The sequence below is a fragment of the Sinocyclocheilus grahami genome, unplaced genomic scaffold (assembly GCF_001515645.1).
Source record: "Sinocyclocheilus grahami isolate Dianchi unplaced genomic scaffold, SAMN03320097.WGS_v1.1 scaffold173.1, whole genome shotgun sequence".
Classification (NCBI taxonomy): domain Eukaryota; kingdom Metazoa; phylum Chordata; class Actinopteri; order Cypriniformes; family Cyprinidae; genus Sinocyclocheilus; species Sinocyclocheilus grahami.
The window spans coordinates 396,358-410,510 of NW_015505352.1; the positions used below are offsets into that span (position 1 = coordinate 396,358).

Below are 14,153 nucleotides of genomic sequence, written 5' to 3' on the forward strand. Positions count from 1 at the left end.
GCGCCTGGAAGCTGCAATCCGCGTAAATTCAGCGAGAAAATAGCCCTGCACAACCAGCGACAGGCTGAAGACACAGCCGCTTTCCGAGAGGTTATGATGGACATTACTTCCATCAGGGTGAGTCTAACTCAGTTCAAGACACGTCGGGCTCATTTACGACAGTTGTCATATATTTGACCTGGATTATTCCGTTATAATGTGTTTACAGCGGAAGGAAGTGATTCAACTTTCAAATGTTATTTGTCTTATTAGTATCTGTTTTATTGATTCCTGACAACTGGACAGCTTTCGGTACAGGGAAGTTCGATTTCACAAACAAAAAACCAATAAGAAAGTTTAAAAAAAACTATTATAAACACTTAAACAGTTATGTTTGGGAACGGCTCTCTTGGTACATATTAACCTCGTTTTTCCCAGCTAAATGAGCATAGGTGCATGCCTTTTTAAAAATATTAATAACAATAAAAAATGTGTATCTTATTCCTGGACAGATTTTTAACTGGATAACCAACTATGGACCAACTTGGTTCATAAGATCCAACAGAAAGTTGCAATCAATAAAGTAACAATTACATCAGGCAATTGTGGGGAAGAAGAAATAATAATCTGTAAATAAATGCATATTTCTTTGTTCTTTTACTTGGTTTGATCTAATGTTACTTCAAATGCTTGCATAATGTAAATCAATCAGTTACTTATTAAAAACAGGGCCCTGTTTACACGTGATCATGACTTTTATGAGACGGCAATCTTCATAATGCATAACAATAGACCCTTGAAATATTTTATGTACTAAATATGGTAGTTGTAACTGAATTATGATGTTTTATGGAGCTTGCACACAGACATCTGAATTGGCCATGTAACTCGATCAACAGCTGTTTGAAAAGCTATAAGACGTGATGTACTTTCATATACGTTTTTTAGACCCTTTAAAATCAGAAGGTCATGATAAATGTGTTGGGACTAAATAGGACTTAGGAAGTATTTTACCATCTGTATATGGACTTGTGATTCAGAGGTCCACATAGATTATGTCAATGCACATAAATAGCTTTGCCAGTCACTCTTCTAGGGTCTGTTTGACATTAGTGTTGCAGACTGAGGGATCTGTAAATCCCAGGTACAATGTCTGTTTTAAATTATGATGCAACAGACAGTTCCCCTGAGGGTAAGGCAGTCTGGGAGAGAGTCAGATGAGATTTGTGTTTAGCTCCGTGTTGGATGGCTATTATTGTTACTATTATTGGGCTTCCGCTCCCTCTTCAGGTTCAGGCTGAGAGAATTCAGCAAACCGGAGACTTGGTCCCGTACTATGGAGGATCGCTGCCAAATGTCAATCAGATTTCAAGATGCTCCACAGAGACCCAGGTGTGCGATTTTGATTGTTTTTCCGTATTATTATCCTATCATTTTAAATAAAGGAGAAACGAGCAGAAAACTAATTCAAGATTTTTGTTTGAATGAATTTCATTTGATTTGCTTTTTTTCTATTTACAGTACCCAAGTTATCTCACCCAGCAGCTCCTAGAGGCAGATGAAGAGTACAGAGATGTCCAGCCCAGTCCTCTTGGCAGGCTGCACAGGAGACATGTATCCCCACTTTAAAAATGGCTGATAGTCTTACAGATTCATGTTTGTAGTAGTATGAAAGGAATATTGAAACGCTACAACTCTAATCTTTATAACTGTGTTGCTTTAGTCTTGTATTGTACTGATAACAGACACAACAGTAATTGTATACAAAGAACAGTTATGTTTAATAATGATCAATTCTACCATAATCAAAAAATTTATGATTCGCAGGGCAGGAAAAGCCACACAAATTTTTTTTTTCTTATGTTTTTCATTTAATGGCATTATAATATTTTTGGGAAATATTTGTTCAGTAGTAAGTATGCTACTGATCAGACATTTGGGGTTAGTATGATTTAAAAAATATATATATATAAAGAAATGAATACTTTTGTTCAGCAAGGACATATTAAATTGATCTGTAAAGACATTTAGAATATTAAAAAATATTTATATTTCAAATAAATCCTGTTCTTTTAAACCAGGGGTGCCCAAACTCGGTCCTGGAGGGCCGGTGTCCTGCAGAGTTTAGCTCCAACCCCAATTAAACATGCCTGAACCAGCTAATCAAGCTCTTATAGGCATGCTAGAAACTTCCCGGCAGGTGTGTTGAGGCAAGTTGGAGCTAAACTCTGCAGGACACCGGCCCTCCAGGACCGAGTTTGTGCACCCCTGTTTTAAACTTTCCATTCATCAAAGAATTAAAAAAAAATCTCCCAGTAATAATTAGAATTTCTGAAGGATCATGTGACACAAAAGACTGTAAGTAATGACTGCTGAAAATAACAAATTCATTTTAAAAGATATTAAAATAGAAAACAGTTATTTGTAATAATAGTTAACAATATTACTGTTCTATATTTTCAACAACAAAAAATAAAAATAAAATAAATGTAGCCTTGGAGAGCATTAGAGTAATCTTTAAAAAAAAAAAAAAAAACATTCTTACTAACCTTAAAATTTTGAACCCTAATAATCTAAAAAAAAATAAACATTTAAAATGCTTACATAGTAATCATGAACAGTTGTAGAATTCTTAACTTAAGCCTTAACTTCATTTTACAGTTTGATAGTGCTCCCTATCTCTCTACTCGCCTCTCTCCTCCTCGAGGTCCTACCTGGAGAAGGTAAGATTTGAAATAAAGTGTTCTCAAATCTATCACGATCACCCCATTACATTTGGTGCTAAACAATCATGTCATTTTCACAATGAAGTTACCATCAGATGTAACTCCCTGATCTTTTGTTTGTGCCAGTACTTTAATAAATGATTGCTTGTGTCCAAGCAGAAACTGGTCCAGTTGTTCTGCCACTGAGAAGAGCCAGATGGTCCGTCTTCCTCTGACAGCTCTTAATAGGTAAACAGAAGTTCAGAACTCATGAGTGTTCAGACTGCTGATTGTGCATAATGCGCATACAATAATTGTATTCGTTGAACCCGTTGATCTCCCTAATTGGGGATGAACATTTTTATTCTGGAAGATTTAGATTCCCACATCACCCTGTTTTCGCACACTTCATTTCTTATTCTGTTCATCCTCACAGAACCAACTCTGACTCAGCCCTCCACACCAGTGTGCGAAACACCCAGCTGCATGGCCACCCGAAATCTGTCCAGACCCTGAACCCTCAATCCAGACACCATGGTGAGTTTAACTGTTGCAATGTTGCTTTTAATTAAAAAGGAATTAATTACATATTAAAATATATTATAATAGAAATGTTAATGAAATTTTAATAAATAACTTAATAATAAATAACTGAATAAAATACTTTTTAAGTATATTAAAATAAAAAACTGTTAATTTAAATTGTAATATTATTTCCTAATATTACTGTTTTTAATCAAATCAATGCCTTGGTGAGCATAACAAACTTATTTGAAAAACGTTTTTAAAGGGGTCATATGATGTTGCTAAAAAAGAACATTATTTTTGCATCGCGCCGTGTAAACATAAAACCCTGTCTGCATTTGGGATCGGAGAAATGACAAACTACAAGCGCTACTCTACACTGCTCAAAACTCGCATTTGAATCATCAGTGGCAAATCCTTTAAATATGAAAACGTACTTACAGACTGTGAGTCAGCATTATTTGCCAGAAAACCGGCATTGTAGGCTACTCTACCAGGATCAGGAAACAGTCCTTAATAAAATGCGCTGCACACATCTGAATATTTGGGTTGAACTGTTCTGGAACAGTGTTGTAAATACAACTTAACCACTGATTTCTAGTTGTGTCCTCTTTTGGAAGCCCAAACAAAGTAGTTTCGCTTTCACAACAAAACACACAGCGTCTTCACGACATGGCGGCTGCAGCAGCAACAATACTACAGCGAGAATAAAAGTTCCGCCTTCTTTCTTTGCGTGAACATTTGGGCGGCGTTATGCAGATCTTCCCACATAGTGAGGTAGACATGTGGGGGCGTGTTAGAACGAGGCGTTTTAGGAGGTCGTGGACGAGTCTTAACTTTTATAAGGAATATCTCTTTGGGTTTGAGACTTTAGTCTTTGCAACTTTAGGGATCTTATCTATTCACAAACAGCTTTTACACTCCAAAGAGAAAGGAAAACTTGAAATCGCATCATATGACCCCTTTAAAAAACCAACTCCAAACATTTGAATGTCAGTATAAGTGCAGTCAAACAGATACGACAAAGATACGATTGTTTCAGATATTAATATAACATGAGAATATTGGTATTTTGTTTTAAAGTACATGCTTATTTTAAATTAAACTGATTCTTTAAGGGTTTGCACATCCTGCACCACTGATTGAAGAAAATATTCAAGAGGAGACACAATCTCCCAAACTAAAGAAGGTATTTATTCTGCCTCATTCATATTACACTGATGAATTGTTGTTAAACACTTTGATAAAGCAAGGCTCATACCTTCTTTCGTAGTTATCCTCAATGGGATCATCAGGATGTGAAACATCTGTTGCTCAGTAAGTTTCTTTTTAGTCCTAGTCATTAAGCTATTTCAGTTTTTCTTTTTTAAACAATGTGTGTTTGCTGTCTCTCCAGCAACTTCCCATTGCCCGATCATCAGATATCGTCCCTCCCTGTCCCGTCGGCCCTCAGTACGAGCGGCTCTCTTCCAGACCTCTCCAGCCTCCACCTGCCTTCTCCTCTTCCTGTAGGCCAGGATTCTGAGCCCCACAGCGGTGCGGAGCAACTGAGCAACACTGACATTATGGCTGACTTTAATTTACCAGGTATGTTTCAGGCAGAGCATGTGAGCGAAGCGGAGCGGTGTGACGCTCTATGGACGTGCACTCCACTCAGTCGCTCTAACCGCCCAAGCAAGCGCTCCGTTAATATTCCGCTCACGCTCACCGTAAACCAATTCCCGCTCAGATCCTGCTCCGTTCTGTAAAAAACAAATTGGCGTGCATTATATTAGATTATAAATTACTGCTGCCTATATCTAGCCTACATTCTGTAGGACTACCTATTGTTTCGGGTCAGTTATTTTTTTTATTAATATTTTAATAGGCCTAAGTGGTGTAGGCTAATATCTTCTGTACTCTGTAGTTCTGTATTTAGGCCTATATACAGCTGTGTGTTAGCTTAGGTCTACAGTTTAACTGAGATTATTTAATAACTACGGAGCTCCGAATATAATTCAAATTAACAATTCGTTTCTACGACATCAGTAGGTTTTATTCTTTTTTACATTTATTATTAAGTTTAAGCAATAATCATTTTAATAAGTAATTATGAAATATAATAATTCGTTCCACGATTTAGGCCTACTATAGGGAATGAACGAATTAACGAACGAATGAATTCGTGGCAGCTAAGCCTAAATAAGAGAATGAATACTTCATTCGTGGCCATAATTTAGACTAAACTAAAAAATTAATTCTTAATTCGTGGCCCTAATTTAGACTAAACGAAAAAATTAATTCTTAATTCGTGGCCATAATGTAGTCCTAGCATAAAAGAGAACTAGCCTATTCTAAAGTCGTGGCTTTGATTTTGTCTGCATGTCATGATCGGGGCTCCGTACAACTGAATATAACCTTAGCCTACCTGTTTATTCATTTATTATGGTATGTAATTAGCTCACCTTTTGCTGCACCATGTTTGTATACATCTTCGTGCTTTCTGTAATCAATATGAACCTGTACTAACTTTAACAGTCTCCACGAACTCCCTCTCAGTTTCTTCTCCCTGCTCATTCTTAACTTTGATTTTTACTTTACATTTATGTATAAGGCTTGCAACTTCATTGAAACAATATCTGAACTCCATAACTGCTCTACTATTCTCGATCTCTACAGATTCTCGATCTCGAACAAGCAAATCACCAAACGGCATTCTGGGCTGAGCATTTTGAGCGAGCGGAGCGGAATCTTCAGAAAGGCGCTCTGCGCTCTTAAGGAAATATTACCACTCCGCTCCCCGCTCCGCTCACACTCCGCTCCGCTCACATGCTCTGGTTTCAGGATCTGGCAATGTTTGAATAACATTAATGCAGAGGGTTTTCACTTTTTGATGCCTAGGACCCCCAAATATGATAATCATTTTGTAATGGACTTTCCATCCTAAAATATAAAAGCAGCTGTGTATTTTCATGTATAAATATTAATTTGTAGTGTTGAAAAAACAAGCTTCTATGTACTAAAGCCAAACAAATGTAAATATTAATTGAAAAAGATGTACTTTTTTACTGTATTAAGAAGCTTGTTGTATAGAAACATTTTTAATTTGCAAATAATAAAATAATACTTTAGTTTAAAATGAAGAGTTTTAAAATAATATAATACATGATACATGTAGTCATTTTTTTAAAACAATTTGGATGCAAATTTTTGACAACATCTAATAGTCTAATAGTATATTAATAATTATAATAATAAAATGACTGGACCCCAGGTTGAAAACCCTTGCATTAATGTAGTGCTTACAGATCGGTAAATGACCGATATATGAACCGATAAATCAGCCAATATTTGTGATTTTGAGTAAATATTGTGTAAAACTAGTGTTTAATTTAAATTCACCAATTTTGTATCATACAGTGTACTCCAAATGTCTGAGACCACATTGAAAATCTGAAATTCAAAATCTAATTTAAACTTGGAAATAAACTAGGTTTTAGCATTCTGAAAAAAAAAAAATTATAATGCAGATAAATAAAAAAATACTAAAGCTTCCTCATAATTTTGTCTTTTAGGTCTGTCCTCATCTCTTCAGGCATCTTTAAGTAATCCTTTGCTCCAGTCTTCACTCAGCAATCCCAACATCCAGACCTGTCTTAGCAGCCACTCCCTGCCCAGCTCTCTCAGCTCCACTTCTTTACGTCTGTCACTTAGCAACTCTTCCCTGCAGTCATCGCTCAGTAACCAGTCCCTGCAGTCCTCCCTCAGTAGCTCTTCACTGAGTAACCAGTCCGTCCAATCATCTGCCAGCCTCTGCAGCCACAGCAGCGGAATCGGCGGCTCTCGCTCCTGCTCCTCTTCTTCTCTCTCTGGTTCTCCACGTGTAACAGGCCACACCCATGCCGCCACATCACGCAAGAGAGCCCAGCTCAGCCCACTCATTGTGCCCAGCGGCGGCGAGTCCCGCTGGCAGCATCCAAAGCAGTTCTCACCCACACTGTCTCCAACCATGTCTTCTGTATCCCAGGCAAGATATGAGCATTGTTGATTATCATGTTTGCTCACAGGGTTTCTTAAAAAATATAAAATTTTTAACTTTTAACTTTTAATTTCTTAAATTCACTTATTAATTTAAGGCCATAAAAAGTTTTAGTACAAAGTAATTTACTATATATAATGAGTCATGACACAACACAAGGCAGAAATAATATAAAATATATAAATAATAATTATAAATATATTTGAATTAGCTTTTTTATTTTCAGTTTTTTATTTTAGATTTAGTTTTTTTTTTATTTCTATTTACCATTAATTTACTACAACATTTATCTAATATTTATTTTATTGTTCATCTAATGTATATATATTTTTTATTATATTTGATTTGAGCTTTATTTAAATGACTAAATGTGATTTACTGTTTTAAGTTTTAGTTAATAACTGCCTTAAACACGGCAGTTCGTCAGTTGGCATTAAAAGCTGCATTTCATTCACTTAAATGCATTTCAAACATGCAGATACCCCGAATCAACTTTCTGAAAGACCAAAGAAACTTTCATCTTCCTGGTCATAATTTTTTCTTTTATTACTTGTTCAATATTATTCAGTTTCTAATGTGCATTGAATATTTCACACAGGGTGCTCTCCTCAACCCCAACAAAGTTCTGAAGGAGACGAAGCCACCAGCGTATCCCTGCACTCAGCACTTCAGATCCGCTCCTCCACTGTCCCATCAGCCAATGCGGCAGTATTTCCAGCCAGAGGCACAGCATCAGTCAATCCCAGAGATGGAACAATGGAGTCAAGATGAACACCAGTCACAACACCACCACACTCACAAACACAGTCAGCCCCTGCAGCATCATTCACAACCGCACGCTAAATATCATCAACAGTTACTGTATCATTCCCAGACTCGCCAACCACACATCTCACAGCAAACGGTTTCCCAGCAGCAGCAGCATCAACTGTACACACAGTTCCAGCCTCATCAGATACCAACCGCACGCTAAATATCATCAACAGTTACTGTATCATTCCCAGACTCGCCAACCACACATCTCACAGCAAACGGTTTCCCAGCAGCAGCAGCAGCATCAACTGTACACACAGTTCCAGCCTCATCAGATACCAGAGAAGCAGTACCAGTGTCCGGGCCAGTGGCAGATGCCATGCCAAGAGGGCCAATACCAAAAGCAACAGCTACATCAACCTGTAACTTTCCCTTCTCTAGGTCAGGAGAAAAACTGGAATCATGTAACAGGCCCACATGGCTTGCAACATGCACAAATGAAACGTAGATACTGTATGCAGATGCCAGAAGAACCAAAACTACTATCTAAGGTCACTGTCCAGGAGACTCACGGAAAGGGATCGAAGGTCCCTCATTATAAGGAAAGTGAAGTTACTGAAGCAAATCCGGGTTTACAGGATAAAAGTTTTAAACTGAACAAGGTGAACCCAGTTTGCATTAGAGTATGTAAGCCAGACGTAATAATTATGATAATAAACACCTTTTTTGTTACAGGAATCATATGTTGGCTTACATCTTACCCCTAGTCAGGCAAAGGCCCTTTCCCAGCAGGTACATTGTTTGTTTCATGAATCATCAGATTGCACATGTCTTGGCCATATGTGACCCTGGACCACAAAACCAGTCATAAGGGTCAGTTTTTTTGAAATTGAGATTTATGCATCATCTGAAAGCTGAATAAATAAGCTTTCCATTGATGTATAGAACACTATTTGGCCGAGATACAACTATTTGAAAATCTGGAATCTCAGGGTGCAAAAAAAATCGAAATATTGAGAGAATCGCCTTTAAAGTTGTCCAAATGAAGTTCTTAGCAATGCATATTACTAATCAAAAATTAAGTTTTTTTATATATACAGTAGGAAATTTACAAAATATCTTCATGGAACATGATCTTTACTTAATGTCCTAATGATTTTTGGCATAAAAGAAAAATCTATCATTTTGACCCATACAATGTATTTTTGGCTATTGCTACAAATATACCCCAGCGACTTAAGACTGGTTTGTGCTCCAGGGTCACGTATGGTCTGATGCTGTGCAGAGATTTAGCATTTATGACTGACTTCGAAGATGTCTTTTCTCTGTGCAGCTTGGAGTGCTTCAAACGGATGCAGTAGATGGCAGTAGAGTGTCAGATCTGAACTGTGAACCTGCAGAAAGCAAGGAACTGCTAGCACAGAATCAAAGCTACAGTGCTGGAGAGACACAAAATATGTTCAACATCAACTTATCTGGTAAGATATGTAAGAGGAGCCAGTTTAACCATGTCAAGCCTGACATGTGAAACAATAGTCCGAAAAGTCCATGTTTTTTAAGTGGAACAGAAATCTTTAGATTTAATGAAACAGATTTTTGTATTAAATATGATACAGTAGGCTTTATATAGTTGTAGTGTGTATAGCCTGTATGTCTTATCATATTTAATTTGAGATTCTCCTAGCATTCACTTAAATTTCTCACCATGTTTCTCCACCTTTTCAGACCCTTCATCCTGGCTGGACCAGGACATATCAAGTCTGCCGGACTCTGTTTTGGAGTTTGATTTAGAAACGTTCGGTCTGGACAGTAACTTAGGTTGGCCATGAATGTATCATAATAGTGAACCAAAATGAACATGTGTGTTGTTATGACACATTCATTTGGACAAGTGCACTATTAAGAGAATATTTTTGCCAATGGAATTGAAAAATAATTTTAGAGTCAAATAGAAGGTAAACTATTAATTGGCTAAAAGGTTCTATAAGGGAACAAACAGGAAATAATTTTTTAATAAATAGTTTTGCACACAGAGGTCCTAAATAGCAGGTCTATGTGCCTTAATATGCATTTTTGGTTATATTTGATTATAAATAGAATAAATAGATTGTTTATGTACAGATACATGAGGTGAAGTCATGTGTGAGTTGTTTAGGAAATGTATATTTTCACATTTCATAGCATAGAATAACTGGTATAATGTGTAAATGTAAGAAAATATGGCTAGTTTAGGGCCTAAATTAACTTCTTTAATTCATCAAAATGTTGTCTTGATGGCAAAAGAGTAAACATTTTTAACATTTTACTTTTTAACATATAGATCAAAACTAATTATGTATAATTAGTTATGCATGGATTTATAGATTCCATATCCATTTGTTTGCATGTTATAGTGTGACTGACCGTTGACAGACGCCTGCCTTTGAATTTCTATATCATCATTTTGTTGCAGTTTCATCTTTCATAGATATTCAAAATGCAGTTTTATTATATTTTCATATTAATTTTGCTTTGTCACTCTCTGGTAGAGGTCATGTTGTTTTTTAGTATTTGTCTTCAATGTGAAATCAAAAATATTTTCACAGTATGCATATTAGAATACATTTACATTTCTGACAGCATTAATAACATAATATGAACAAAAACACCATCTGTAAATTCCAGAAGTATTACAATTAAAAAGTGGACTAATACCTCTAAGCGTAATTATTTCAGATATTGTTACTATAACGTTTAGGACTGATTTACTAGTTTACACCAGGCCCAGCCTCACAGTAAAGCCATATTGGTTGCACATTATTTTACAGTATGTTAACTTACAGTGTGCTTACAGTGTACCTACCTAAGAAAGTACCAGTAATATAAGGTAACTACATGGGGTAGAGTTAGGTTCAGGGTTAGTACCTAGTTATTGTAATAGTTCATAGTATGTACATGAGTAACAGGACTGTAAAATAAATGGCTATCACCATATTTATTATGTCTTTGTGTATAATTGTGGCTGTTTAATAATTAGTAAGAAAGTAATAATTTAGAAAATTCACAGTCTCCCTGGAACAAACTGAGGTTAAGTGCTTTCACCCAAAGGCACAATGGCAATAGTTCATAGAGTCCTTGGAGCTTCCACACCAGTTTGAATTAAAGCCCAGTTTGTTTGTAGATTTTCAGACCTAATGTACGTATTCAAGAATTCATAATTCTTAAAGCCCATATTAATTTTAATGACAGTTTAAATGAATACACACTATATCCAATGGACATGAGGATGAGAATTGTGCTTTTGGTATGTGACTGAAAAGCAGATGTTTCATCATTTCCCAAATACTGTTGTGTTTTTGGTATTGGATTATTAGCGCACATTTTTTACCACTGGATATTATATGTGTACAATTGTATGCTCGAGTTTTTGTGATTGTGCTGTGTGAGTGCCTGTTCTTGCAGTCTTTCAAAACATCCCAACGAATGGTAACAACTAAGATGAAGGTAAGATTTGCCATTTTACTATACTCAAGTTTTTCTATATATAGTATTAAATTATATTATATTTGAATTATTTAAATACGTTTTAATATAAAAATAAAGCAAGATGTAGCACTCAGCTGGGTAATAGGACTTCAAATCTAGTTAACCTCATTTCTAGATTCAATGCCCTTCTCATTTCCTGTCATCCTTATACTTTCCTGTAAAATTATTCTTTGAAAAAAGAGCTCAAATGCATAATTCTAGCAACAACCGAAAAATTGTCTCATTTATCTTTCTCTTGCTGATTAAAACTCCCAGTGTATATTTCCCTCTCTTTTCTTTTCCTTCATGCCATTTGCATCTCCACAAACCTCTTATGATTATCTCACACCTCTCTGTCTTTCACCATCTTTCTATTATCCCGTGATGAGGTTGCTGAACCTTCCTGAAGTCCTCAGATTTCCCAGTCATTTAAAGGGATAGTCATATAGTGATTTCCCAGTCATTTAAAGGGATAGTATATACACACCCACAAATACAGTGGAGATCAAAATTAATTTCCAACATTTCAAGGTCACTGCTTGGTCCTATTTTTAAGTTATCCTAACAGGAGTAGAAAGGCCGTTTTAAAGCATATTTTATGGACTAATTGTATTCTCAGAATCAGAAAGAGTTTTATTGCCAAGTATGTTTGCACATACAATAAATTTGTTTTAGTGTCACAAAGTTTGTTCCAGTTCACAGAGACAACAACAAAATTAAGATGTGAATAAAATACACCTACATAAATATAAACCACACCAAAAAAAGAATAAATTGGATGTACAGGTGTGCTATAGATAGAATAGGAATAGAATAAAAATTTAAATAAAATAATAAGTTGTTAGGATGTAGGGTGATAAATAAGTATAAGGTTGTTGCACATACTTTTATTGCACAGTGGGAGAACATTTAACCGTTCATGAGGTAGATTGCCTGGGAAAAGAAACTGATCCTGATGGCAAAAGTTCAAAAAGGAGATAGCTTGGATGTGAGGGATCCAGAGTGATTTTCTGAGACCTTTTCCTCACTCTGGATGTATACAGTTCTTGGAGGGTAGGTAGGGGAGCACCAATAATCCTTTCAGCGTAAATAAAATAATAAGTTGTTAGGATGTAGGGTGATAAATAAGTATAAGGTTGTTGCACATACTTTTATTGCACAGTGGGAGAACATTTAACCGTTCATGAGGTAGATTGCCTGGGAAAAGAAACTAATCCTGATGGCAAAAGTTCAAAAAGGAGATGGCTTGGATGTGAGGGATCCAGAGTGATTTTCTGAGACCTTTTCCTCACTCTGGATGTATACAGTTCTTGGAGGGTAGGTAGGGGAGCACCAATAATCCTTTCAGCAGTCTGAACCGTTCTCTGTAGTCTTCTGATGTCTGATTTTGTAGCTGATCCAAACCAGACAGTTATTGTAGTGCACAGGACAGACTCGATGACGGCAGAGTAGAACTGTTTCAGCAGCTCCTGTGACAGGTTGAATTTCCTCAGCTGGCGAAGGAAGTACAACCTTTGTTGGGCCTTTTTAATAATGGAGTCGATGTGAGTGTCCCACTTCAGGTCCTGAGAGATGGTGGTGCCCAGGAATCTGAATGACTCCACTGCAGCCACAGTGCTGTTCATGATGGTGAGTGGGGGTTCCTCCTTAAGTCCACAATCATCTCCACTGTTTTGAGCGTGTTCAGCTCCAGATTAAGACTGCACCAGACAGCCAGTTCTTTAACCTCCTTTCTGTCCTTTCCTGAATAAGACCGATAAGTGTGGTGTCGTCTGCAAACTTCAGGAGCTTGACAGAGGGGTCTTGAGTGGTGCAGTTGTTGGTGTAGAGGGAAAAGAGCAGTGGGAAGAGGACGCAACCCTGAGGGGCACCAGTGCTGGTGGTGCGGCTGTTGGATGTGAATTTACCAATTCTCACTAGCTGTTGCTTATCTGTCAAAAAACTGGTGATCCATTGACGGGTAGAGCTAGGAACAGAAAGCTGGGTTAGTTTGGTCTGGAGGAGTGTTGGGATGATGGTGTTGAAAGCGGAGCTAAAGTCCACAAACAGGATCCTCACATAAGTCCCTGTTTTGTCCAGATGTTGCAGGATGAAGTGCAGTCCCATGTTGACTGCATCATCCATGAACCTGTTTGCTCGGTAAGCAAACTGCAGTGGGTCAAGTAAGGGTCCAGTGATATCCTTCAGATAAGCCAACACCAACCTCTCAAATGTCTTCATGACCACAGACATTAGAGCCACAGGTCTGTAGTCATGAAGTCCTGTTATCTTGGGTTTCTTTGGGACGGGGATGATGGTGGAGTGTTTGAAGCAGGCAGGGATTTCGCACAGCTCCAGTGATCTGTTGAAGATCTGTGAGAAGATGGGGGCCAGCTGGTCAGCGCAGGTTTTCAGACAGGCTGGTGTCACACCGTCTGGGCCTGGTGCTTTTCTTCTCTTGTTCTTCCGATCAGCACAGGTTTTCAGACAGCCTGGTGTCACACCGTCTGGGCCTGGTGCTTTTCTTCTATTCTTTCTGAAGACCTGGCACACATCATCTTCACTGATCTGAATCATAGGAGTGGGGGAGAGGGGGGTTGCAGGAGATGTTAATGGTTGTGCGGAGAGATGTTCAGAGCGGGTGTGGGGTGTTAGACTGGGAGTTTCAAATCTACAGTAAAACTCATTCA

At 37.4% G+C, this 14,153-nt stretch overlaps 1 protein-coding gene across 2 annotated transcripts in view; it reads left to right on the plus strand.

The window, feature by feature from the left end:
* crtc2 (CREB regulated transcription coactivator 2) overlaps nucleotides 1-10,673 on the plus strand; it is a 12,497-nt gene extending 1,824 nt beyond the window's left edge. The window contains exons 2-15 of one of the 2 annotated variants that reach the window (XM_016283284.1): nucleotides 1,270-1,371; nucleotides 1,501-1,593; nucleotides 2,641-2,702; nucleotides 2,865-2,933; nucleotides 3,121-3,221; nucleotides 4,328-4,398; nucleotides 4,483-4,526; nucleotides 4,606-4,796; nucleotides 6,764-7,215; nucleotides 7,826-8,131; nucleotides 8,277-8,642; nucleotides 8,716-8,772; nucleotides 9,314-9,458; nucleotides 9,706-10,673. In XM_016283284.1, coding sequence (XP_016138770.1) covers nucleotides 1,270-1,371; nucleotides 1,501-1,593; nucleotides 2,641-2,702; nucleotides 2,865-2,933; nucleotides 3,121-3,221; nucleotides 4,328-4,398; nucleotides 4,483-4,526; nucleotides 4,606-4,796; nucleotides 6,764-7,215; nucleotides 7,826-8,131; nucleotides 8,277-8,642; nucleotides 8,716-8,772; nucleotides 9,314-9,458; nucleotides 9,706-9,809 — 2,163 coding nt within the window. In that variant the 3' untranslated portion in view covers nucleotides 9,810-10,673. Of the gene's footprint in view, nucleotides 1-1,269; nucleotides 1,372-1,500; nucleotides 1,594-2,534; nucleotides 2,703-2,864; nucleotides 2,934-3,120; nucleotides 3,222-4,327; nucleotides 4,399-4,482; nucleotides 4,527-4,605; nucleotides 4,797-6,763; nucleotides 7,216-7,825; nucleotides 8,132-8,200; nucleotides 8,643-8,715; nucleotides 8,773-9,313; nucleotides 9,459-9,705 lie in introns of those variants that run through there. The other variant, XM_016283283.1, reaches the window with a different exon arrangement.
* Nucleotides 10,674-14,153: the final 3,480 nt, after the last annotated feature.